We start from the raw sequence: 26,910 nt of genomic DNA on the forward strand, positions 1-26,910 counted from the left end.
TATTCTGCTTGTTGGCGTTAAAGAGTGCGGGACGGTAAGAAGATGTATTGGGCTCAGCCCGTCTGACGGTAAACAATTCGTCAGACGGTCTGACCCAATACTTTCACTTAAAAGATATGTATTTATTTCAGTAAAGTTAGTTAGTTAGAGTTAGTTAGGATGCTACTCTATAAATAGACAAACTGTTAAGTCTATTACTAACTTTTACATTTGTAAGAATTCTATCTTTCTCTCTCAATAAACTTCCACATTTCTGAGCTCATTTGCTCCTTCATGGTATCAGAGCCAAGTGTTCTGCTGATGTATTATCACAATACAAAGTAATAGGCAGAGAGATTGAAAGTTGCAAGTCTGTGAGTAAACCATGAACCCGGACTAACTCACTTGCGGCATTTGACATACTCCTATACTCAGCCTCTGTAGATGATTTGCTAACTGAAGATTGCTTTTTGGTTTTCCATGAAACAAGATTAGAACCAATGAAGACAACATATGCACTTAGTGACCTGCTGCTGAATGTGCATGAACTCCAGTCAGAGTCACTATAAGCATGTACATTGAGAGTACTGTCTGCAGCATAATGTAATCCATAGTCTAAAGTCCCCTTCAGGTACTTAACAACATGCAAAGCTGCCTTTAGGTGTGGAACTCGAGGAGTGTGCATAAACTGGCTTAGATGTTGAACAACATAGGATAGATCTGGTCTTGTGATGCCAAGATATAAAAGTCTCCCAACTAATCTCCTATAAACATCAGGTTCTTCTAAGAGATCTCCAGTTTCAGTACTCAATTTCAACCCAGTAGAGAGAGGAGCATTTACAGGGAAACATTCTTCCATGCCAGTGTCAGTGAGAATGTCTTTAATGTACTTTTTCAGAGACATAAAAGTACCTTTACTAGATCTTGTGATTTTAACTCCAAGAAAATAATTTAATTCACCAAGATCTTTGATAGTAAAAAAAAAGCTAAGTCAAGAGCTTGTTTTACTTCATCAATTTGAAACAAGGAAGTCCCTGTGACCATCATGTCATCTACATATATCAATATCACCAAGAACTCACCATGCTTTGTTCTTGTAAATAAAGAGTAATCTTGCTTGGACTGTTGAAAACCAATAGACAGAAGGAATCTAGTTAATTCCTTGTTCCACTGCCTAGAAGCTTGTTTTAGGCCATACAATGACTTCTTAAGTCTGCAAACTTCTCCCTTTTGAGCCTTAGTGTAACACCCCGACCCATACGGAGTCAAGTATATCGTCACCAATGCGCATCCAGGGCCAACAATTGTCCTCAATAACCAACACAAGTTCTTCCGGCGCATTTTGTCCTCACTCACGCGCACCCTGAGAAACTTCCCAGGAGGTCACCCATTTTGGACTACTCCTAGCCAAGCACGCTTAACTGTGGAGTAACCAAGGAAATGAGCTCCCTAAAAGAAAGATGCATCTTGTTGGAATGAGTAGCCTGCTAAATCCCTTTGAAACAATCATGAGGGGTATTACATACACCCCCACTTGAGAACAGCAACGCCCTCGTTGCGCCTGAGGACTGCACATATTCGGCCACAATGACCTATGGGTCGCCCCAGCCTGGAAACTGATCACCGGAAACTCCATATATTCGGTCTAACGACCTCTAGGTCGTTCCATATGACAATGCAGTCCCAGAATCCTCCCCCACTAGGCGCTTAAGGACTCCTAATATTCGGCCTGACGACCTTAGGGTCGCCCCAACACGCGGTCGCTGGGTTGCTCTGATACCATTTGTAACACCCCGACCCATACGGAGTCAAGTATATCGTCATCCATGCGCATCCAGGGCCAACAACTGTCCTCAATAACCAACACAAGTTCTTCCGGCGCATTTTGTCCTCACTCACGCGCACCCTGAGAAACATCCCAGGAGGTTTATGTAATACCCCTCATGATTGTTTCAAAGGGATTTAACAGGCTACTCATTCCAACAAGATGCATCTTTCTTTTAGGGAGCTCATTTCCTTGGTTACTCCACAGTTAAGCGTGCTTGGCTGGGAGTAGTCCAGGGATGGGTGACCTCCTAGGAAGTTTCTCAGGGTGCGCGTGAGTGAGGACAAAATGCGCCGGAAGAACTTGTGTTGGTTATTGAGGACAGTTGTTGGCCCTAGATGCGCATTGGTGATGATATACTTGACTCCGTATGGGTCGGGGTGTTACAAATTATGTAATACCCCTCATGATTGTTTCAAAGGGATTTAGCAGGCTACTCATTCCAACAAGATGCATCTTTCTTTTAGGGAACTCATTTCCTTGGTTACTCCACAGTTAAGCGTGCTTGGCTGGGAGTAGTTCAGGGATGGGTGACCTCCTGGGAAATTTCTCAGGGTGCGCGTGAGTGAGGACAAAATGCACCGGAAGAACTTGTGTTGGTTATTGAGGACAGTTGTTGGCCCTGGATGCGCATTGGTGATGATATACTTGACTCCGTATGGGTCGGGGTGTTACAAATGGTATCAGAGCAACCCTGCGACCGCGTGTTGGGGCGACCCTAAGGTCGTCAGGCCGAATATTGGGAGTCCTCAAGCACCTAGTGGGGGAGGATTCTGGGGCTGCATTGTCATATGGAACGACCCAGAGGTCGTTAGACCGAATATCTGGAGTTTCCGGCGATCAGTTTCCAGGCTGGGGCGACCCACAAGTCGTTGTGGCCGAATATGTGGAGTCCTCAGGCGCAACGAGGGCGTTGCTGTTCTCAAGTGGGGGTGTATGTAATACCCCTCACAACAAGATGCATCTTTCTTTTAGGGAGCTCATTTCCTTAGTTACTCCACAGTTAAGCGTGCTTGGCTGGTAGTAGTCCAGGGATGGGTGACCTCCTGGGAAGTTTCTCAGGGTGCGCGTGAGTGAGGACAAAATGCGCCGGAAGAACTTGTGTTGGTTATTGAGGACAGTTGTTGGCCCTGGATGCGCATTGGTGACGATATACTTGACTCCTTATGGGTCGGGGTGTTACACTTAGTATAACCTGCTGGTGGCAACATATATACCTCCTCATCCAAGAAATCATGTAAGAAAGCGTTATTTACATCCAATTGACATAAAGACCAATTATGGACAGTAGCTAAAGCAATCACAATTCTGACAGTTGCTAGCTTAGCAACAGGTGAAAAAGTTTGAGTGAAGTCTTGACCCTCTACCTGTTGATATCCAATAGCTACTAATTATAATCTAGCCTTATGTCTCTCTATGGTTCCATCAGGTTTAAGTTTAGTTTTATAAACCCACTTAGAACCTATAGCTTTCTTTCCACTTGGTAAAACAGTTAAGTCCCAAGTCTCATTTTCTTCAAGAGCCTTAAGCTCTTTATTCATAGCTTCTATCCAATGAGGATCATTCTTAGCCTGATGATAGTACTTAGGTTCAACAATGTGACAAGAGTTAACAGCAAAGGATTGTGATTCAGAACTAGAAGATGTTGTATGATTAGTGGTATGAGGTATATATGTGTTAACAAAATCAGTTAGTTTGACTGATGGTATTCTTACTACTGCACATATTTCAACCAAGCAACAGCTAGCTGATGTTCTTACAAAAGCTCTTGCATCTCCTCAACATTCTGCTATTTGTTCCAAGCTTGGACTTGTATCTCAGTCCAGCTTGAAGGGGGTGTAAAAGATATGTATTTATTTCAGTAAAGTTAGTTAGTTAGAATGCTACTCTATAAATAGACAAGCTGTTAAGTCTATTACTAACTTTTACATTTGTAAGAATTCTATCTTTCTCTTTCTTTCTCTCTCAATAAACTTCCACATTTCTGAGCTCATTTGCTCCTTCAATAATTCACATGCGAACTGAGAATAATTGTCCTATTAAAACAATAGAAAAATAATGACTAACATATATATTGATTTCAAATTAATTTGCTTGATCAATAATGAACTTTGGTCTTCAAATTATTGGTTTCTTCACTCCAGAAGGATCTCTACAATAACATTTGCACAATGTATACATAAATTTAGTTTTTTTGGGTGCTAGAAAGAGTTAGTTTGTGGGTTAGATGTTGAAATTTTATATAAAAGTACTCGTAAATATTAAGGAGTTAGTGATATATTATTTTATTAAAAAGGGAAGGTGAAACATTTATATTGTATATTTTTTTTAAATAGTGGACAGTCAAAGAAAAAACAATATCGGGTTATTTGATAGTTGGGATCAACCAAGCAAAGGAAAAATAATGTCGGATTATTTCCATTTAGGGAACCATTGTAATTATTCTAGGGTGGAAAGAAATGTAAAGCACTACAAGTACTTAGAAACCATGTTATATTGGGATAAAAATAGTACTATGTTTTCTAATACTTCTTGTGTTCTTTTGTAATGTCAATATTATAGCTTTTCTACTATTTACAGTTTACATTTTGACTGTATATGATAATTTATATATGCACAAGGATAATCATAGTCATATAGATATTGGATTAGACTCAACGTGTAGTTTTTTTTTTCTTTAATATCTCATTTGCATAAGGTTTACAAATACATAACCAAAGTCACTAGTGGTCAAAATTGTGTCTCGCCAAGTGTGAAAATACAAATGTTATAATTAAAAAAAAACGAAGGAAGTATTATTAGTAGCCCTCTACTTATATTATTGTTCCCTAAACATGAGTACATGGCCATAACGATGATCTATGGTCAAATATCCGTTTATTTATTGCTGGAAATATTCTTCATAAATTTGGACAAGCTCTCCACTTTAAAATGTCAGGTATAAATATAAACTGAAAATCAAAATTTATCATATTTAATCAAGTATAGTAACTTTATTTCAGATAAGTTTAGCCGAATAAAATGCGAGAAACTCATAATTATAATTGTTATAAGTTATATCACACAAATACTCACATTTTTTTACTGTTTTTTCGAACCCCTTCTATATTTTTTTTATATTTCTATTGTAACAATTAGGAACATGTTGTAGCTCGTACAATATAATTTCTAATATACTACCTCCGTCTTTTATTAGTTTACCCACTTTGATTTATAATACTATTCATCTTTATTACTTTGACCATCATTTGTACTTTATATGTAAGGAAAATATAATCATGTGTAATATTGTTTGATTCGTCTCAATATGTAGTTTTGAAATATTATTAAATTTTTATAATTTTTACAAATACATAATTAGCGATATTATTACTCAAAGTTTTACATTGATAAATGTGAAAAGTTAAAAGGGGTAAACTAATAAAAGACGGAGGGAGTATATGACAGCACATGGGGAAATCAAAAAATAGAAAAAGGAAAAAAAAAAAAAGGAGATAACTTACTAATTCATTTAAACAAAAAGGGGAGGGGGGAGGGAGATAAAGTACCACATTTAAACTGATTAAAAAGCAAAATGCAAAGACGGACTAGACACTTCACATTAGGGGTGTTCATAAAAAATCAAAACCGAAATACCGAAAAATCGGTCTAAATGGGTGGTTACCGTGCCGACAAAAAAAAGTTTTAACGGTAGGGTTACCGAACCGATAGATGGTACGTTTACCGAAATATTTTGGAGTGAACGATTGTGAAATATTTTCAAACAATTACATTAATTCTAATATTTGTTGCTAAGTTACAACAATTAGAGGAAGTATGTAATTATTTGGAAACTCTAATACTAATATAAACACTATAATTAGGAAATGAAGTAAATTCTTAGTGTTGGTTATGTTTTCTAATTGATTTATTACAAACTTTATAATACATTTTATATTAGAGTATATATAATATTAAAATATATGCACAAAAAAAACTGAAAATATATATGTACATTAAGTAAAACATAATAATATAACTTAAATAACGGTTAATGGTTAACCGATAATCCGTATCGAGAAAATGGTTAACCGCTTAGGCGGTAACCGGTCTAAACGATTACGGTTCGCAAAAAAGATTTAACTGAAACTTTCGGTTACCAAACCCAAATATTGTTTCGGGGTGGTCAACCACCCATGAACACCCTTAGTTCACACGCATTGCGTACATATAAGGCTAGTTCCGTAGCCATTATCCCCTTCTCTCATCTCCACTCGCTCTCTCCTCTTTTCACATAAAACCCTATAGAGGGGATGTGATGGAGGTTTTCATCCATAGTAAGCCCCTCTTTCTCTCCTTTTCACAGTTTCGAGTTGATTTTCTTGCTTTTTTCTTGTTCTTTCGTAGTTTCAATAAGTATCATCTGTGTGATGAGTGATGACTTTAGTCTCCTTTATTCCTTTTGTTGTCACCTCCTTTGGAGTGGATGTATTAGTTTGGTTTATTTGTGTGTTAGCAGGGTTTGGATCATGACTCTAGTTGAAGGTTGATTATTGATAGGATCTTGTGCAAGATTGCAACGACGATCAGTATTTCTCGTACAATCGGTTGAATAAAAATCTAATTCTACATCAAAACTAAATCAGATCGTTAGACATCCTCATAAAATACCGCATCAGACAACGATGTAGAAGAGGATATATTAAAATGTATTTCTACTCAATGATCGTAATTTTAACATACTTTAAAATTAAGTTTTTTTCAATTTGATCTATATCTATTAATGAATAAAATTTCACAAAAGAATCCCTCTAGATTCTAGTGCGAGATGAACGGTTCAATAATAAAGAACCTAAATATAAGGAATATTTTTGTCTCGACGTTTCAAGTATCTTCTTCTTCTTTCTTCATTTCCCCAAAATTTCTGATCATCCTTCGCATCGCAGCTTAGGGTTTTTCTTTCCTTCTCAATTCGCCTCAATCTTTTTTGTCAATTTCCTCCAATTATCAGGTGAGTCATCTATCTCATGTTATACAAGATTTTCTTTCATAATACCTGTCTTCTTGCGATTGTTAATGTTTAATTTTGTGATTGTTGATGTTAGTCTACTATTATAATCGTTTGTATCATTGAATTAGAAACTGTTAATGCTGTTCATGAAATTGTACCATATATTGCTTGAATTTTGTTTATGTTTTTCGTCTTCATACATCACAAATATGTTTATGAATGAATTCGAAATTTCTCTGTTTTCTCGCTTCGGGTGCGAATGATTCTCGAGTGTTTTCTCATTTTCTGGCGACATGTAATATCGTAACTGTTTATTTTAGTTTGATTGTTAGTTGCTTTGAGCTTTTGATTATGGATATTGGTGTTTTGCTTTAGGGCTAAATCTGCAAAAATTGTGTGAACCTTTCGGTTTGATAGTTCTATTTGCACCATATTATTTTGGTTTTGGATCAAGGGAGTTTCCCTAGGATGTTAGCTTGTTCGCTCTTCGGCTGTTTCGGTGTTATTAGTTTATAAGATGCATGAGTTATGTTGTGCTTTAATTCTAGGAAGTAAATAGCTTTACCACCTTGCACCTATGTATCATGCTTAACAAAATAATTGTATCTGATGGTTGAACACTCTTCAGAGTTTACTATGATATCACTAGAACCAAAGGCGCCTTTGCATGTACTAATATCTAGTTGTTAGCCTCTCTATTAGGTGAAATATGTTGAAACTTGGAGAGCATGTTATTCCTGTAGGATTTGATACTTTGCTATCTTTTAGAGTTATCTGGTTATTGCTGATGAACTTATATATCTTCTCTTCGTGGTTGGGATGGGTGTCCTGTCATATAGGCGAGTAGGCGACCTGCCTTGTTTTCTGTTTTAGTGCAATGATGGAAATTGTAGACATGTATATGACTTGGTAAATTTTGTTCTAATTGTGAATATTGTGGAAGGGTAGTGAAGATTAAGGGGGAAATGCTGACAACTGTAGTCGAGAAAGGACAGGAATGAGATAATCGTTTTCAAAAGAGAATTTGAAGCAAATGCTAATTAGATATATATTTTGTTGATATTGATGAATGACTTGTGTTTATGATGACAATCCTCGCATGGTTACAAAAATAGTCTTTTTGACATGTCAAACTGTATGCTATAGCTGTACTCATGCAAACATTTGTGTGCAGTGGGAATTATTGTCACTTTAAGTTAAATTATGTGGAATAGCGTCCACAAGTGACTTCTAGAATAGTTTTTCCTTCACCCCTAGAGTTATGAATGATGATTTGGGTTTCTGCTTAAATAGTGGCTGATCAACGCATTCATATTTATGCTGCTTGTGGACAGTGGAACTTGCTTAATTTATAATCTGAATTCTACAATTTCCAATTCACTCTCCTTCTCTATAGGTAGCCTTGTAGAAGCAAAGCCCATTTTAGCTGATTATATGTAGAAGCAAAGCCCATGTTAGCTGATTATATGTAGAAGCAAATCTTCCAGTCCCAATTAATATTTGGAAATTATGATAATATGTAGAAGCAAAGCTTCCAGTCACAATAACTTCCAAGTCATTATGTAGTTTACCGGTGCAGTAGGATGATCATGTTTCACTTATCTTGTTAAGACTATCTGCTGTGATCATAGATACTTTACAAATTCCTGAGTGCGAATGTTTAACCAAAGGTAGACATTTGAAATTTAGTGCTGCAATTGCTATAGACTTGGGTGTTGTTATGAAAGTCCTGGTGCTTAAAGTTTTTCAAAGAAAGGAATTGTTGATATCTATGACATTTAAGTAACCAATGCCCATGTTAGCTGATTACATTTTGTAACATAGTTTCCCATTAGTAACTGTTTGGACTCTCTCAGCTAAATAATCTGAATATCGGAGTTTGGGCTTTCTAAACAGATATGTTGGTACTGCTATTTATATGTGTGCCGTAATATAAAGAAGGGCTATAGTTCCTCTTCTGGTGATCCCTGTATTTCTATGATGCTCTGAAATTTGTTTCTCTACTTCCTCTGTTTTGTTGCAATATGGGGGTTATGAATTGTAGTTTGGGAGAGCCATGTGGTAGGGTAGAGATAGCATAGTGATGGAAAAGGTGCTCATATGTAGAAGAGGGGGGAGGGAGAGAGAGAGGGGGGGGGAGGGGGAGGAGAGAGGGGAGAGAGAGAGAGGGGGAGGGGAGGAGAGAGGAGGGGAGTGGAGAGAGAGAGGTAGAGGTAGAGGGAGAGGGGGGGGGGAGATAGAGGGGGGAGGGGGAGGGGGGAGGGAGATTGAAAGGTTTGTGTTTGTTGTGGAGAGAGAAACTATATATACCAAGGAAGGTATGTTGCAACAATTTCAAAGAATTCATGATGGGGAAGTGTTGCAACTAAATAATATGTTTTACAATATCTCTTCTAATTTGCTGCTTTATCATAGATGACTTCGTTGATTTGCATCTTAATCGAAGGACACTTCAGTGTTAAATTTCACTTCTCTCTTTCCAGGAGTTATTGGCAAAAGGAAAATGCAGGGAGGGAGAGGCAGAGATAATTTCTTTGACCCCTTTGCAGGCTTTAATGGATTCGGTGGTATGGGAGGCCATCAGAATTTGTTGTCAAGTGTGTTTGGGGGAAGAGATCCATTTGATGATCCTTTCTTTACTCGTCCATTTGGAAGCCCATTTGGAAGCATGTTTGAGTCTGGCTTCTTTGGTGCTAATGGTAATCCTTTCACTAATACACATCCAGCTGGGTTTATACAACAGCAAGAGCCACAGCCAAATAAACGAAGGGGACCTGTTATCGAAGAGTTGAATTCGGATGAAGAGCATGCAGAAGGAGGTGCTGAGAAGACGAAAGAGAATCCCAGAAAGCATTCTAGATTAGCCAAAGAGCCTCATGTTGAGATCCCTGATGATGAATTAGATGGTAAAGGTACTTCTTCCTTTGTTTTTATTTATTTATTTGCATATTATCTTATGTCTTTGTAATGTAACGAGTGATGTGTTACAGGTAGGAAAAACAAGCAAATTCAGTACAGAAATGAATATAACAATAGGATGAACAATGCGGCGTTTCCTTCTCAGTCTCAATGCTACACTTTCCAGAGCTCATCTGTATCATATGGTGGTGCTGATGGGGCATATTATACTAAATCTACCACCCGAAGGGCAGGGAGCGACGGAGTAAGTACCTGGCTTTCAGTAGGGGATTGAAAACCATAGATGTTCCTCTCTGTGCATTGCTGTGCGTAACTTCATGTTTTCTGCATGTCAATATACTGCTGTTTGCTTTGTAGGTGGTATTTGAAGAGTTCAAAGAAGCTGATAGCACTACTGGTCAAGCAAATCACAAGGTCTCGAGGGGACTCCATAACAAGGTATAGTTTTTAGTCAATTCTTTTTTTACCTTGAAGAATGTATTGTGGATAATGGTTTATTTCATGTATAGGGCCATACTCTTGCAAGGAAGCTTAATTCTGATGGTAGAGTGGACACAAGGCAGACACTGCATAACCTTAATGAAGGTACATTCTACATTCTTACAAGAGTAGATATATCTGCGGGAGTACAATGACGATCACTTACATATTTTCCTTAATGTGCATCGGTTACAGATGAGCTTGCTGGCTTCGAAAATGCCTGGGAGGGGAGTGCTGGAAGGCATTTGACTGGTGGGAGGCTGAGGTTGGATGAAGGTAAGAGCTATTCTTTGCTTGTCTTAGCGATAGGGAAGTTTGCGTGCTACTGTGCATCAGAGCATGTGGAGTGAACAAGTTTTATTCAGAGTTGTGAGTTGTGACAACCAATATACCTATATCTGTTGACAACTCAGAAGAGTGTCTCCTCTTGTCGCACCACAGCAGGGCCCTCTTTAGCGCCGGTGTCCCCGCTATGCGCTACTTGGTGTGAGTGAAGAAGGATTTGTATTTCAGCTGATTATATTCCTGATGCCGGCGAACTGTTTGTGTAAATGCGTGAGAGAAAAATAAAGATATCAATTTGTTCCAAAACAAATAAATAATCTTACTAGTAGTAGTATGTTTATGATTTTATGTGCATACTGGTTAGAGGGAAGCTCTGAGCTGTCAATAGACTAATGAAACAAAGCTTTTTCTTAATTTAAATTTTACCCATAGCTCTTAGGGGTGCTCACATTGTTTGTGGCCTTGGCTCCACTCCCTTACCCTGAAACAAGTTCTAGATGAAATGAGAAGTTGGACTTCCATTTCCAGGTGTTGATGTGGTCCTTTGGCTATAGTGAGCAGCACTGGTCCCCTGAACAGTCTACTTGCTCTGTGTCTGGGTACTCTGGCTGACATGGGCAGAAGTTGATAAGTGAATGGTTATGTTATTGTTAACCGTATAGGTTATAGTGAGCAGCAGTGGTTGTGTTATGCTGTGCCTTTTTTTTTTTCCCTGGCAACTTAGCTGTGCCTTGTACTAAATGTAGTTCATCCTGTGACCTCTAGGTAACCCACAACCTGGTAGCTTTGGACAAACAAGCAGGGGAGGTTGGGCACTTCCTTCTGTTCAGCATCAAGAGGACAACTCTGGCGTAACAAATGCAAATCATGCTGCTCGTATAAAGCAGACAGGGAAAAGGGCAGCAGATCGTGGATCGCATGGAAGAACAAGGGCTTAAGAGATTTGCTGGCCGATATCAGTTATTTACTTGATGTACCTATATATAAAAATATGTTGTCGTAATCCCTGACAATCCTGCTATCTAGTTCTATATGGCAGGCCAGGCGTTTCCCTACTGGCTATTTTAGAGTAAGAGTAAAAAGTTTCAATTCGCCTTCCATGGTGAAACTTGTATAAATTGTCTTGGTTTGAGCAATGTATGGAAGCCCACACATTTATATTGTGTGGCATTTGCATAGTTCGCGAGAGGGAGAAATGAACTCATAAGTTCGCGAGACTAGTGAGTGCATGCGATTTTGATGAGGGTGTCTATTTGAAGTGCGAAGAAACGTTCTTCACCAAATATATGAGGAGGGGGACTTCAATTAAGTTACTTATTGTGTGCTCCATACCGTTTACTCTTATCTGTTTGGTAGATGTTACTCGTTAATCCATGTATGGATATGGATTCATACAACCTTTTTAACTTCAAAGAAAACCCAAAAAAAGTTTGTATAAATAAGTTTTTCTTATCACATTAGATAATCGAGTCAGTTTGCTTTTCCGATTCAAAAATATAACAAGACTAATATTCTATCAATAAGGTAAAGACTTTTTATCTATAGCTTATATTTATGTTTTTCGAAATTTAACGATGTACTACCACTTTTAGAAAGTATCAACCTTTGGATTTTAAAATGGGCTTCAATTATACCATCACTGCCAATTTGAAGTCTTCAATTTTTTGCACTATTACTAGTTTATGTAGTTGCATTAAGAGTACCACATTCTAGCGTAAACTACCTCTACTGTTTATTAGTTGTAATGTTAAATTTTACACTATCTATTTTCTAACTTTTACCAGAAACTTTTGATTATTAGAAAGCTCACTTTACAATTCAAATAATATCTTTTCAAATAATTTTCACTAATAAATGTTTTAAACAAATTTTATGGTCAAAACCGTGTATTAGCAAACGTGAGAATCAAAATCTAGTAATTAATAAAAATGAGAAAAATTTGTTAAAAACATTCTATTGCTATTTTATGTGGTTGCAGGGAGCTCCAACAACTGCACCATAAGTTGAGAATCATATAAATTAGCAACCTCTTAGGTCATTTTCTGTAATGTTTTTGTAATATCTCAGATATTCAGAAACTTGTAAAATATAATTAAAGGCACGATTTTGGAGATATTACAAAGAAAATAATGATATAAAACTACTCATTGTAGCATATATTATATTGTACATATAAAATTTTCAGACAAAAAGTGAAAAAGAAAAAATTGAGATCAGTTAATGGAATTTTCAATAAGTAAATGCAGGTTGCATAGAGTACTTATGTAAGAATATTTGCATCTATAATATTGTTTCCAAAATCATCAAGTTTATCTACATCTTACAAGTTGGAGATTCTAAATAGACGAGATGACTTTTCAATCAATCTATGACCGCTCAGTGTTGCTATTGGTGCGAGTTGTAAGGGGTATTTGCTCCACTCGAGAAAATATATAATAGTCAATCTAATAATAGGGTTAAAAAGAGATGCAGTGTAAATAAGATGATGCATATTAAATAAAGGTAGAAGCTCCTACTGTCCAGCAAGGAAGAGCTAAACGGAAGTACTCCCACTTCAAGTAGACAATTCGAGATTATCCTTGCCCTCGACCCATTTCCTGCCCGTGTCGTATCAAAAGACTAAAATCATGGCACCTTGAAAGACCTTTTTGCAGGACAAGTTCCAACTTCGTTGCGAGATGAACTCAAGGAAACAAGTACTTCATCCTACAAAGCCTCAAGGCTTGGTATAGCTTGGATCTTCCTCTACGACTTTGATCGAAAGGGTAAAAAAAGCTTTCATTGTTGTGGAATACGAAACCTTCGTATCTTAATGCATGTATTTAATTGATTGACGTGCAAGTCATTCTAATTGTATAATATTTACAATAATTTATGATAAGACGTGAGTAACTTATTGTCCCTAAAATATTCACTTATAGTACAACTGTACAAGTAACTACTTTAAATACATGATCCATTATCTAAAAGTGACTATTTTAACTCATAGAATAAAGTGACTCTTTTAACCTTTAAGAAACAAAGTTATATGGGCGTATACATTAAGACAGTCTCACACAAGACTTATTAATAGGGTAAAACATAGGATTATCCGATATACTACTTAATTTGTCCGACCAAAACCGAAGCCTGTATTTCAGCAGCTCCATTCGCCATTTCCCGGCGACCAACTAGTAGCAGTTAGGCCGCAGCCACCGCTCGACCGCCGGTTATTGTAAGATGTAAATTCTCTGCTTTTTTTCTTGTACAAGTGTTAATTTGTGATTTTCACGATTATTTAAATTATTCGAATTGAGAAAGTTCCACAGAAAGGAATTAATTAGGATGATGAATTGTTGAATAACTTGAATTGTTGAGTTTAAGAATTGAAATTAGGTAGTGTTTGGAAACTTGTATTTCATTTCAAATAATGGAATTGAAATCTGGAATTCAGAGTTTGTATTTCAATTCCTAATCACTATTTTGTAAAGGGGGGTTTGATAGAGCCGAGAGGAGAGAGAAATAGAGGTTTAATGGAGGAGAGAGAAAAAGTGTGGGTTTACTAAAGGAGAGAGAAATAAATATTAGAAAATGTGGGTTTACTCATGGAGTTGGGATATGTATGAGAAGAGAATTTCAAATGACAAGGTAATAGCTTAAATTTGAAATTCTACTAATATAGGCTTTTGATAAGAATTTGGACAAATTCCATAATTTCAAATTCCATGCCATCCAAACAATAGATTTCATCCAAATCCAGAATTTGAAATAAAATCTTGCTATCCAAACATAGCATTAGTGAATTGCTGTGATTTTTTGGATTGATTGATTTATTAGAAATTATTTTAGTCCATGAAGAGAACTGTCTTGCCTATATCATAACATCAGTAAGTAGTTTATAGTTATGATCCTGTCTCATTTAATATCTTACGTTATTTTTATGAATTAATTGAAGGTTAATTATAGTTGATGGAGTTTTCGGCTTGTTTGGTGAAATTAGTCAATTAGGTAGTCTATATCTGGAAGCGGATTTTTCGTAATCGTTATTTACTAATGTGTTTAACTTTAGATGTTAAAATTGGAAGACGAAATCGGAAGTTTGGATTTTTTTTTGGAAGAAAGTGGAGGGAAGTCATAGAAGTATGATCCAGTGTCCATTTAAGATAAGAGATACAAATTAATGTTATGTTGACAGTAATATCTCTACTTTTCAAAAGTTTTACTTTTATGTTTAATTTGTTGTAAGTTAGTGATAATGAAACCATAAGCTGCCCCTCTTGAATTAGTTGTTTGTTAATGGAATTTTGGCACTGTATTTTGGTCAGATGATTTAGTCATCTATATCTTCACCCCTGAAAACCTGGATCCACTATTGCTCAAAGTTCAAATTCATTCTTGAAGATGGCAGCTATTAGAATGACAACCAACATCCTCCTCAATGGAGTTTCACAGTCGGCTTTTCGGGCATTATCAACGAAATGTGTCGCCTTAGCATTTTTGAGAAGCTCGCCTTACACGGGTTGCCGAAAAATCAGCATTGGCAGCTTCCGGTGTGCTGCGGCTTCAGAATATGGCGAAGGCCGTAAGAAAGCGTCAGCACGTCTCTCTCAGGTCCAGCAGCTTCTTGTGGAAGCTGAAGAGCGTGCTTCTTCTGGCGCCAACGAGCCTCCTCCTCCTAAGATCTCTCTTGGTAACCCATCTTTATTTTGCCCAAGGAAAATATTCTTGCTCTCATTTTAATAATTTGTACTTGAATTGCGGATGATATTGCTGCTTGAGAATTGGAGATTGCAAAGTGGATTAAAATTGATTATTTTTGTATTTAATGATGCTTCTATCAAAGTATGATGTCCATTAGTATGTGTTTCAATAATTTAGCAAGAATTATTGTCAGAAATTTTGAAGTTGACGTTCTGTGAGCAGACAGGCTGGAGTTTATTTTAATGAGGTTTGATCTTTATTAAGTTATATTTCTTCAACTGATAATATGTGGGTACAAGCATAAGAAGAGCTTACTGGATTTTTTTTTATGAATGGGGGTAATTATTGGTTGGTCTTTAAGCTAATTTGCACATAGCTGGATTAATATGTTATGGCTATAGCCTATAGCTATTTGAGTATATACTTCTAGAAAGAATGTGTGTTTTCTGTGCAATCTCTTTTTTTTTTTTCTATAATATGCCATTTCTAGATGAGGTGGTTGATCTTGAATAGCCATAGCAAAGATTTGAGAGCTAATTGCTGAACTATTTGCTTTGATAGTCCATCGAAGTATTACTATGGCTTTTCTGGTTATAAACACAAAGTGTCATAAAAAAGACCTTCAGAAGTGACACTAACACACTCATAGCAAAACCACTTCCCGACTATCCTCTTTCCTAGATGCACCTTGAATTGCCACATCTCAAAGAATCATACGCCCTTGGCAATGTTCTCTTTCCTCTATCCTCTTGTCTCATGCACACTGTTCTCTATTTTGGCACTTTTGTTCAACCCCATATAGCTTTACCAGCAATAGTAAGTGTCAGATGATCAGCACGGGGAGCACTAAGAACTCTCCCCCCATCTCCATCACCCCTGCCTTAGTTTGAAAGTGCTAGGCAAGGAGCACATCTAGGCACTTTCTGGATCTTTTCCACTTCAATCTCTCTATTTTCAATGTGTGTCTCTCTCTCCTTTGTATCATTTCGGCCTCTCTCCTTCCCTCTCTTCACGTCTTCTTCTGTCAACTTTTTCATTCTTGCTTCTTCATATTTCTCTGCCTCTTGAATTCAGCCCCTATTCTTGCTTTCTTTTATTCTTTCTCGTCCTGTACAAGTTGTATGGCAATTCTACCTTTTCTATTTTTTCGAAAAAGGCTATGTAAAATAATGAAAAAGTTGACATTCTTACCATTACTTATGATCATTTCTTTTAGCAAGACTTCAAATATTAATATGCTTTATTGTAATATGGAAAATGGTTAGGTTAGCTTTACTCTTATTTTCTTTCCCTTTTGTTCTATTGTGACTTGTGAGCTAAGGGCCTGTTCATTTCCCTTAAAAAAATAATACTGGGTAAAAATAAGTTTTGATTAGTAAAAATCAGTTTTAGGTTCATCTTTTCCTACCTTTCCCATAATCCCATCCTTGTTTTCTTCTTTTTCTAAAGGCTTTTATCTTTCAGTACTTTCCTTTGCCACTTATTGTGTACAAGTATCACTTTTACCTAAATTTGGGCTGTCTTACAGGAAACAAATACCACAAAGTAAGAAAGAAAAAATAATAAATAAAGTGTGCTTTGCCTATGAGTTGTGTGCGCCTTCACCTTGTACCTCATACTTTAGAAACTAAGGGATTCCAGGACTTCAATATGTTATTGTTAAGCAAGTTGGTCATCTATAAGAGTTTTTGCTCTTCATTTCAAGCTTTTGGCATGTGTACTAGCTCTACTCTAGGTCATTGAGAAGAAAATCTCACTTTCATTGAATATATAACACTCTGCACGTGATCTCATACTGTATTAAGCTATGAAGTATAGTAACCTCTGGGACATGAGGCTCTCTTTTGGGAAACATTTCTATATTCCAACATCTGAATCTTTTTAGCGCCTTAGCTAGCTAATCAACAAACCAAGCTCATTCTTGGGACTTCATGTAGTTCTGCCTTATCGCTATGCATGGGTTAATGAACAAGAGTTTGTGAGCAATCCTCCGTGTAAGCATGGATGACCTGGTTTTTCTCCTTTTGTCAGGGCTCAGTTTTTCTGCAGAACTGACTTTTTATGCTTAATAGAACCCATACCTATACATTCCTATGGCAACTTACAGAAGGTAGATTAGTCGTTGTTTGCCTATATTTTTAACTGAACTATGAGACAAATGCTTTTGGGAAATTGTGCTGTAACTATTGCTTCTACTTGATGTTCGCAGTAGAGAACAGGCGTAATATACAGTTACCCCCCCGCCAAGACACGATAGTACGAGGTCACAATTCCTCATCAAAACCATGGGGGTTAAGAAGAATTGGGGAATCCCCAAATATGGACGAAGCTTGAAGTTTTTCATTCCATGATTGTTCCCATTTTCAAAAGCCCAACCCTTTCCATGCTACATAGGTTTTAGTCCCAAATTTCCCAAGTTTTAACTGTATCTCAAATACCTATTAGGCCATTAGGTATACATGGGAGCATATAATCTCAGATGGGAACATAAAGGGTCCACTTTATACTCCCTCCACGAGATTGGTGCCACTATCGCGAAGCACTTGTTCGGAGATTTATCTAATAATTTCCTCAATTTCTGTTCATTTAAATGCGAAGCAAATATACTTTTGGAAGTTCCTGCTTTTCCTGAAGTTTGTCGTTTTCAGTTTCTGCAATGTATGCTATTTACAATTGTATTTGTGGGCTTATTAATGAACAGTCTTGTAAATTATAAGCTTTTTTTGCTGCAACATTTTTTTGTAGCAGTGAGTTCACTTGAGGGCATGTCCTGATCATAAGAAAGTCTTTCGGACACATATTAGTTTACATTACTCATGTACTATCATCTCTATGCTTATGGTTGAACAGTATTAATTAATTATTGTGCATTTGTAGAGCATGTGAGTGTGAGTTTTGCAAGGAGTGGAGGGCCTGGAGGTCAAAATGTTAACAAAGGTTTGTTCAGTTCCTTTTTTGTTTTTAGTATTGTACATTTTGAGCTGCTCTCCTAGTTTACATAACTCTTTCCTTTTTATGCAGTGAATACTAAGGTAGACATGCGCTTCAATGTAAAAAATGCAACTTGGCTTAGTGAAAGAGTCAGAGACAAGATTATACAATTGGTTTGCTTCTTGCCTCCTCATTCTCTCCGATTTCGTGCTCTTTGACACTCTCCTGATTACTCCCGAGTGATATGTTTGACCCACTTTCTCAAAGAGGAAAGTGGCGTTTGCGTAGGGACTAATATCAACATGTAAACCTTTTGAACATAATTGGTGAATAGAGGAATGAGATATGCTCAATTGATCAGTAGATGGACAAAAAGAGAAACAGCCCTTGGTTTCTCAACAGCTTTGCTTTTTTCATAAAAATGTGGCATTTGTGCCATTCCATGTACCTGGTAACCCTCAACAATAATTGTTATTTCCTTGGTGAATCTCATATTGTGCTTCTGGCTAAGCAGGAGAAGAATCGGATCAACAAAGATGGAGAGATAGTGATATCTTCCACAAAGACTCGGACACAACAGTAAAGTCCTTGCTACATAGTGTTTTCTTGAAAAGATTTTATAATTTTTTTTTCCAACAAATCGTTGTTTAGCCGTTCATTCTATACATAACTGGTATTGTTGTTCTTTCCTTGTCAGGGGTAACATCGAAGACGCCCTCGCAAAACTACAGGTACTTGAATTGGATATTTCCTTTCTTCTATGTTTCATGCATAAGGATATATTGTGAATTACTTCGTATTGAGTCGGGTAAGCTACAGATGAAGCGCTTTTCTTCTTGTATATATACCATTGGTCATTTTTATTGGGGTCCTTCAATTGATACGTTAAAGAGTAAAATTGTATCTACCTATTGTTTCTTGGCCTTTTCTTGCCTTCTTATTTCTTGTACATATTCTCTTTCAGATGCTCCCCAGTAATTGTCGTGATTCGGGTCCAACTTGCTCCAACTATATTCTTGTGTGTCTTAACATTTTCTTATATGCCTATTCTCTCTGATATTCCAGGCAATTATTGATGCTGCTGCATATGTTCCACCACCTCCTACAGAAGAGCAAAAGAAGAAAATAGCTCAGTTGTATGGATTCCTCATTTTCTCATTTTTGTACACTCAACTGTGTATTATTCACTAATTTGCCTTCATTAAGCACTATTAGACTTATCTGACGTCTCTTTACAATGTGGCACTGACTTCAACTTTCGCTTGCCTACGGCTGAAGGTCTGCAAAGTCCGAGCAGAAACGACTGCAGGGCAAGAAAGAATTATCACAAAAGAAGGCCTTCCGACGAAGCAAGGATAGTTGGGATTAGATTCTGAAAGGCCACTTCCATTTCTGCCGGAGTCTGGCTGAAAAGAAGAATTGCCTTTTAGAAGTATGGAAGAGCCTACTAAATTTTCTGACCAATGTGAATATTAGGTAAGGTTGGTCATTAACGGTTTCTGCATTGTAACATCCAACTGTCCATTCTACCAAGTAAATGGTTTGAAACATAGTACAGAATACAACATAATTCAACAATCTTATCTTTGGTTACGGAATATGTCGGTGCCTTTTTAAATATTGTTTTTGGCAAATTGGTGATGTTGACTATATTTTATTGACTTTTTCTTTTTTGCAAGTTTTTATAATAAGAAATTTGGTGTCGGCATTCATGTAAACCTCTAGATTTACCATAGAGGTCGTGCACCTACCAATACCATTCTTTCGTAGGGAAAAAGTTTATGTTCGGAAAGAACAAAGAATGTTCTTCCATTTTTGTCTTGATTGATTGATGTATCACTTATTATAATCATGTTTGCTAAATGGCTTTTTTATTGGCTTTTGATTTTTTAATTAGGTCAAACAGTCAAAAAACGTGTTTGATTATTGGTTTTTTGGTTGGCTGATTAAGCCAAGCTGAAAAAGTTGCATGCAACAGCTTTTAAATTTGGCTTTTGGTTTGTTGGTGCACAAATTTTTAATAAACAGGTCACAATTACAACTAATTTTACCAAACACTTTTGCATAAAGCTCGTTTACGCAACCAACTTAAAAAGCAAATAGGTATAACTAATACTTCCAACCAGTTAAACAAACTAATTAAATCAGCCAAAAGTTAATCGGCAACAATCAATTGCCAAAGAATCCTATGTATTACTTATTAGGATTGATGTTACTCAACTTCAATAGCATATGCTTGCATGAGCCACATACATACTTTTTAGTTCTTGTTTCCTGAAAAGTAGTATATCATCATTCAAACTTTCTATTATGTGTAGATAATTTAGAATAAGAATATAATCCATCTAGGAAAAAAAGAATACGAATACAAATTTGAATTGTCAGCATTTAAAGAAAGAAAACGTATTGTGTCGGACTCGTCCGACCATAATCTTGGTCGGACGACTTTCAGGTGGTTCCAATTTTTTTTCAGGTAGTCTTCATTTTTTTTCAGGTGGTTCCAATTTTTTTTCAGGTAGTCTTTCATTTTTTTTCAGTTAGTCTTCTTGGTTTTTCAGTGGATTTTTGTGCTTCAGTTAGACTTACTTGGGTTTCAGTTGGTCTTTATTCTTTTTCAGGTCGTCTACATTTTTCTTCAGGTAGTCTTCATTTTGTTTCAGTTAGTCCATTATTTCTTTCAGTTGGTCCAACTGAAAGAAAAGAAAGTCCAACTGAAAGAAAAGAAAGTCCAACTGAAAGAAAACAAAGTCTAACTTAAAGAAAACAAAGTCTAACTGAAAGAAAAGAAAGTCTAACTGAAAGAAAAGAAGGTTCAACTGAAAGAAAACAAAGTCCAACTGAAACAAAACAAAGTCCAACTGAAACAAAACAAAGTCCAACTGAAAAACAAAACACTAACCTATGCTTTCTCTCACTTTCTCTTCTTCTTCATTCCTCTTAACTGATATTTTTTTCTTCTTTATTAGATCCAGGTCCTTCTAGAAGTGGCACTGCATTTGATATCATTTCCCTTTCATCTCAATCATTGCTTCCGGAAATCAAATTCATCGAATTTCGTGTTGTATCTCGTCGATTTACGTTGGTGTTTGTCGCGATATTTCGTTCTTTCATATTACTCCCAGACCTGGAGAGTGTGAATTATTTTTGGCTTTCATTTGAGTTTTTATGAGGTTGGTTTGCTTTGATTTTTTTTAATCTTTTGGCTTTTTTTAACAGAATTTGTATCTGTTTAATCTGGGTCTTTTTGCAGTTTACTTTGGCCAAAATCTAGGTAACTTCCATCGATCAAAACTTCGATTTTGATCAAAATCTGTTTATGAGGTTGGTGTTTGCAGATTTTGGGTCTTTTAGACGATGGACAAAGGGTTGCTAAACTTCGAGCGCACTACTGATGGAAGGAAAGGTGATGTATCAATGAGAGAAGATGTATTAGGCTCAGCCCGTCTGACGGTAAACAATACGTCAGACGGTCTGACCCAATACTTTCACTTAAAGAAAAGATATTTTAGATATTTATTAATTAAATATCTAATTCTATGCTTTGTGCTTCCAAACTTTTATATTCTGCACAAAGTATGCAGAATTGTAAAACCACTAAATGTATATGATGGACGGATATAAAAATCTTTGAGTGTAGAAAAATTTGTCGAGAATAATCTAAAGTTTCACCACTCTTTTTATAATTTCAAAATTTGTCGTCCTTCTTTCAATAATTCAAAGTCCAGATAGCACAATATGATTGATATTGAGATGATAGATTTTAAAAATGCACCCAATTAAACGATATTAAAAATTGGCCCAAGAATATTGTATTTTCTTCGGGGTTTTTTTTACCGGCAACACTTTAGGAAAATAATTAATTACTTGCAATACTTTTTATTTTTGCTTTTTCTTTCTCTTTATTTCTCTCCAATTACTCCCTCCGTCCCATAATATAGTGCTTGTTTCTTTTTTACGCGGTCTCCAAGACGTAACTTTGACCTTTAATATCTTCAATTTTGTATTAATAAAAAATATAAAAAGTTAATATTATGAAACTACACATTGAGACGAATCTAACAAGATCCCACATGAATATGTTTTTTTTAATATATAAATGAGAATTTTCGGTCAAATATTTTAAAATTTGACCCACCAAAAATGAAATAGGCACTATATTATGAGACGGACTGACGGAGGGAGTACATTACAATATTAGGCAAGTAAACTGGAGTATCTAGGAATTGACTAAGATTATTGCTAATTCCTAGGTAGAAAAGAGACAATTTTTATCTCTATTTTTGACGTGTCTTGTATACATCCTTTCTTCCGCGTGTAAAGACAATATTAACTTGTTAAGCTCATAGCGTACATGCCAAGGCAAAATCTACAAAGTGGGAAGTTAGAATTAAAGATTGAGGAAGCCTCAAAATTACACTTTTCGACAATCTGTTGACCCTTTAAAAGGAGGTCAATCAATATAGTTTACATGACCAGTCTATCAAAATTTTCTTTCTAGCAAGAATATTCCACTCAATACAATTTATATTTGAGAAATTTGGACTCACTTCTCTTAATTAGGTTTTGACATAGTACATTACGGTAATAAACATTTATAGAACGTCATTGTAATTGTCATTGTTTTAGTTAGTTACTACTCCCTCCGTCCCAAAATATAGTTCCCATTTCTATTTTGGGAGTCAAAATTTAAAATCTTTGACCAAATATTCTCATTAATGTATACAAAAAAACATATTTATGTGGGGTCTTGTTGGATTCGTCTCAACGTGTACATTCATAATATCAATTTTATATATTTTTTACTAATACGAAATAGAAGATATAATAGGTCAAAGATACGTCTCGGAGACTGCAAAAAGAAATGGGAACTATATTTTGGGACGGATGGAGTACAATATTTCAGCCCATGTTAAGCTTTTTTTGTTTCTATGGGCTATTGCAAAACGTCATGGGGTTCGTCTTTCATAATTACTCTTTTCGTTTCCTATTAAGCTAGGGCAAGCCTATTTGCCTCATTTTCTAATTCTCGTTTTTCAATCTTCTTTTGAAAAAAAAGAGAGTGAAAATTAGAGTCTTTTTTGTTTTTCAGTTGTTAGTTTTAAAAACATACTTCATATTTTATACAATTAAGTTCACATGAAGCTCTAGCTAGGATGGAAAGAAAAAGAGAATTTTTTTTATTTGTTTTCATCAATATTATAAGCCGGTAAATATCTATTTGGGTGAAGTTTAGGAAGACCCCTCAAAAACTTTGATCACAATGTTATATGAAATCTAAATTAAAAGGACTAGTATAGTGTGAAATTTTATTGTAATTTCTTGGGTTATGCTATATACAGTCCTAAGGGCTGCATATAAGACATAAATATATTGCTTAAAATGAAAATTAGTTGTCAATTTATTAAAAAAGTTTGCATTAATCTATATAATAAATGATCAGCTAATGCTTTTTTTTTCCTTTTTTAGCTTCTTATATTAGCCCTTAGAGCTGCATTAAGCTTTTTCCTAATTTCTTTTAAGTTAAAAGAGAGTGAGTCAAAGAATTGATAGGACTTTTCTACTGTATCAGAATACATAGTAACTTAATAGGAACGTAATTAAGTACACTTCTTCCTAACTTGTCAAGGTTTATTCCTATTAAAAAAAACGAAGATCATCGGAGATTCGAAAATGGGAGCAAAACCACTCCTCCACTGCTCCACACGACACTCCTCAAGTGTACACAACTTTTTTTTTTCCCAATTTTTTCATAGTAAAGGTGATCTTTATAAACAAGAGTACAAAGACTTGCACTTTCCATGTATAGTACGTACATAACATAAAAGTTCGATAAAACTATTCATATACAGATAACTCCCAGAGTTCCAGTGTCTTATAGCTTCAAATTTTTGCTCCATTCATAAATGTTTTCAATCTAACTTTGATTACGTACTCACTCAACTTACTTTTTCTCTAACTTTGCAACCTCCTTAATATATTTAAAAGCATACAAGGAGTATGAAATAAAAAAAATTTGACATGAAAATCAATAACATCCTGTAAATGAGAATTAAGTGGTAGCTTAATGGTTGATTGAGATCCTATAAATGAGAATGAAGTGGTAGCTCGATGGTTGATTGAGTGGAGTATTTTGCTGGTTTTCTTATGAAACTTTTAAGAAAAAAACTTATTTCCTCCGTAATAATATAGATGTTACATTTTCAAAAACACACTTTTTTAGACAATTTTTTTTAAAGAGGAGAGAGATAGACAGAAAGAAAGAAAAAAGGGAATCCATGTGATAAGAGAGAGATTGTTGCCTAAAAAAGAAATGTAACATCTATTTTGTTACATTTAAAAAGTATAATATCTATTTTGTTACGGATCGGAGGAAGTATAAATTTACCAAACATGATAAAAACAATTTGGGCAAGTAAACCGGAGTATGTAGCAATAAAAAAACTAATATGAACCCGGTGCACACTAATTAGTGTGCACCCAATCCATATCACGTGAGTTTATGATAGTGTATGTTAAAATGATATAGTGTATGTTAAAATGATATAGTGTATGTTGAAATAATATAGTGTATATTGATATGATATAGTGTATGTTAAAATGATATAGTGTATATTAAAATGATCTTTCAAAAAAAAAAGTGTATATTAAAATGATATAATGTATGTTACAGTGATATAGTGTATGTTAAAGTGATATAGTGCATGTTGAAGTGATATAGTGTATGTTATAATGATATAGTGTATGTTAAAATGATATAGTGTGTGTTAAAGTGATATAGTGTGTGTTAAAGTGATATAGTGTATGTTACAATGATATAGTGTATGTTAAAGTGATATAGTGTATGTTAAAGTGATTTAGTGTGTGTTAAAATGATATAGTGTATGTTACAATGATATAGTGTATGTTTAAGTGATATAGTGTATATTAAAATGATATAGAGTAATGTGCCTGGGCCTGGTCCACGCTATTTTTAGTGTGAACCGGGTCCACACAAGTCGGATTGCTAGATTTCTAGGTAGAAAAGCAACAATTTTTTTCATTTATTATTGACGTGTCTTGTATATATCCCTTCCACGTGTAATATAATAACCACAAAAGATTGTCCAAGTCTAAAGACAATAGTAACTTCTAAAGTTCATAGCGTAACCTGCAAGGCAAAATCTGCAAAGTGGGAAGTTAGAATTTAAGATTGAGGAAGGCTGAAAATTACATTTTTCGACAATTTGTTGACACTTTAAAAGGAGGTCAATAACGTTATAAATTTCTTTCTGCAAGAATATTCTACTATCAGAATTGTTAATTTGAGAAATTTGGACTCAGTTTTCTTAATTGGTTCTGACATCAAACATTACGGTAATAAATATTTACAGATGTCATTGCAATTGTCATTGTTCTACTCCCTCCGTCCCATAATATAGTGCCTATTTCATTTTTGGTGGTCAAACTTTAAAATCTTTGACCGAATATTCTCATTTGTATATATAAAAAAAACATATTCATGTAGGATCTTGTTAGATTCGTCTCAATGTGTAGTTTCATAATATCAAATTTTTATATTTTTTATTAATAAGGAATTGAAGATATTAAAGGTCAAAGTTACGTTTTGGAGACCGTGAAAAAAGAAACAAACACTATATTATGGGACGGAGGGAGTAATTAATTACTACAAAATTTTCAACCCACGATAAGCTTTATAATCATATTCCCTCCCTCCATAATACAGTGCTTGTTTTTTTTTACATAATCTTCAAGACGTAATTTTGACCTGTAATATCTTCAATTCCGTATTAATAAAAAAATATAAAATGTTGATATTCTGACAATACACATTGAGACGAATATAACACGATCCCGCATGAATATGTTTTTTTTTATATATAAATGAGAATATTCGGTCAAAAATTTTAAAGTTTGACCCAACAAAAATGAAGTAAATATTATAGTGAAAGTATTGGGTCAAACCGTCTGACCCAATACTTTCCGTCGGACGGCAAGTTCTGATTGTCCTTCTTACGTACTTCGCCGACATCAACAACGTCAATCGACTATGGCGAGGTTGAAGACCAAGCTTAACAGAAGATGACGATTTCTCAGTGTTTGTTTTAGCAGAAGATGATGATTGTCCTTCTTACTTCGCCGACGAAGACTAATATGTATTTTTGAGAAAAAATAATACACAAACACCACCATGGTCTTCTCCAACCCCAACTAGATATCTGTGGTGATTTCATATTAGTTCTACTAAGATGATTTCTCATATGAAGTGAGGAAAAAATCAGCTAAGAGGAATGAAGAAGAAGGAGAAAGTGAGAGGAAGAGGTTAGTATTTTTTTTTTTTAATATTAGTTGTTAGTTGTTAAATGAAAGAATAATAAAACTAAGAATCCAAGTTACTTTCATTTAGACCTAACTTACTTTTATTTAGACCTAAGTTACTTTCATTTAGACCTAAGATACTTTTATTTAGACTTAACTTACTTTCATGTAGACCTAAGTTACTTTCAGTTAGACCTAAGTTACTGTCAGTTAGACCTAAGTTACTTTCATTTAGACCTAAGTTACTTTCATTTAGAGGTAACTTACTTTCATTTAGACCTAAGTTACTTTCAGTTAGATCCTAAGTTACTTTCAGTTAGACCTAAGTTACTTTCAGTTAGACCTAAGTTACTTTCATTTAGACCTAAGTTACTTTCATTTAGACCTAAGTTACTTTCATTTAAAGGTAACTTACTTTTATTTAGACTAACTGAAAAAAAAATGAAGACTGACTGAAAAAAATTAAGACTAACTGAAAAAAAATTGAAACCAACTGAAAAAAAAA

The 26,910-nt window shown here is 35.3% G+C and overlaps 2 protein-coding genes across 5 annotated transcripts; both read left to right on the forward strand.

Annotated features, from left to right (window-relative positions):
- The first annotated feature begins 6,600 nt into the window (after positions 1-6,600).
- LOC104892429 (uncharacterized) lies at positions 6,601-11,656 on the forward strand. The gene is made up of 7 exons (XM_010678360.3): positions 6,601-6,794; positions 9,278-9,706; positions 9,785-9,957; positions 10,071-10,151; positions 10,223-10,298; positions 10,389-10,469; positions 11,244-11,656. Exons 2-7 carry the CDS (start codon positions 9,298-9,300, stop codon positions 11,414-11,416), a joined length of 993 nt encoding a protein of 330 aa, XP_010676662.1. The 5' UTR covers positions 6,601-6,794; positions 9,278-9,297; the 3' UTR covers positions 11,417-11,656.
- A 1,877-nt stretch (positions 11,657-13,533) lies between these two features.
- Positions 13,534-19,689, forward strand: LOC104892430 (uncharacterized). 4 transcript variants are annotated; one of them, XM_019249455.3, is made up of 8 exons: positions 13,534-13,692; positions 14,859-15,147; positions 18,036-18,095; positions 18,180-18,262; positions 18,604-18,668; positions 18,787-18,820; positions 19,155-19,225; positions 19,368-19,689. In XM_019249455.3, the coding sequence occupies exons 2-8, from the start codon at positions 14,859-14,861 to the stop codon at positions 19,456-19,458; spliced, it is 693 nt and encodes a 230-aa protein (XP_019105000.1). In that variant the 5' UTR covers positions 13,534-13,692; the 3' UTR covers positions 19,459-19,689. The 4 variants fall into 4 exon arrangements, with proteins under 4 accessions (XP_019105000.1, XP_010676665.1, XP_010676664.1 ...); XM_010678363.4 differs by having other exon boundaries at positions 13,535-13,692; positions 14,783-15,147; XM_010678362.4 differs by having other exon boundaries at positions 13,540-13,699; positions 14,783-15,147.
- Positions 19,690-26,910: the final 7,221 nt, after the last annotated feature.

This window comes from Beta vulgaris, chromosome 5 (genome assembly GCF_026745355.1).
Source record: "Beta vulgaris subsp. vulgaris cultivar EL10 chromosome 5, EL10.2, whole genome shotgun sequence".
Lineage (NCBI taxonomy): Eukaryota > Viridiplantae > Streptophyta > Magnoliopsida > Caryophyllales > Amaranthaceae > Beta > Beta vulgaris.

Coding starts and splice junctions, on each gene's coding strand:
- LOC104892429 (XM_010678360.3), top strand. CDS start 9,298: ATGCAGGGAGGGAGAGGCAGAGATAATTTCTTTGACCCCTTTGCAGGC. Junction 9,958..10,070: donor GAAGGGCAGGGAGCGACGGA/GTAAGTACCTGG, acceptor TTTGCTTTGTAG/GTGGTATTTGAAGAGTTCAA. Junction 10,152..10,222: donor CGAGGGGACTCCATAACAAG/GTATAGTTTTTA, acceptor TTTCATGTATAG/GGCCATACTCTTGCAAGGAA.
- LOC104892430 (XM_019249455.3), top strand. CDS start 14,859: ATGGCAGCTATTAGAATGACAACCAACATCCTCCTCAATGGAGTTTCA. Junction 18,096..18,179: donor AGGTCAAAATGTTAACAAAG/GTTTGTTCAGTT, acceptor CTTTTTATGCAG/TGAATACTAAGGTAGACATG. Junction 18,263..18,603: donor GAGACAAGATTATACAATTG/GTTTGCTTCTTG, acceptor CTGGCTAAGCAG/GAGAAGAATCGGATCAACAA.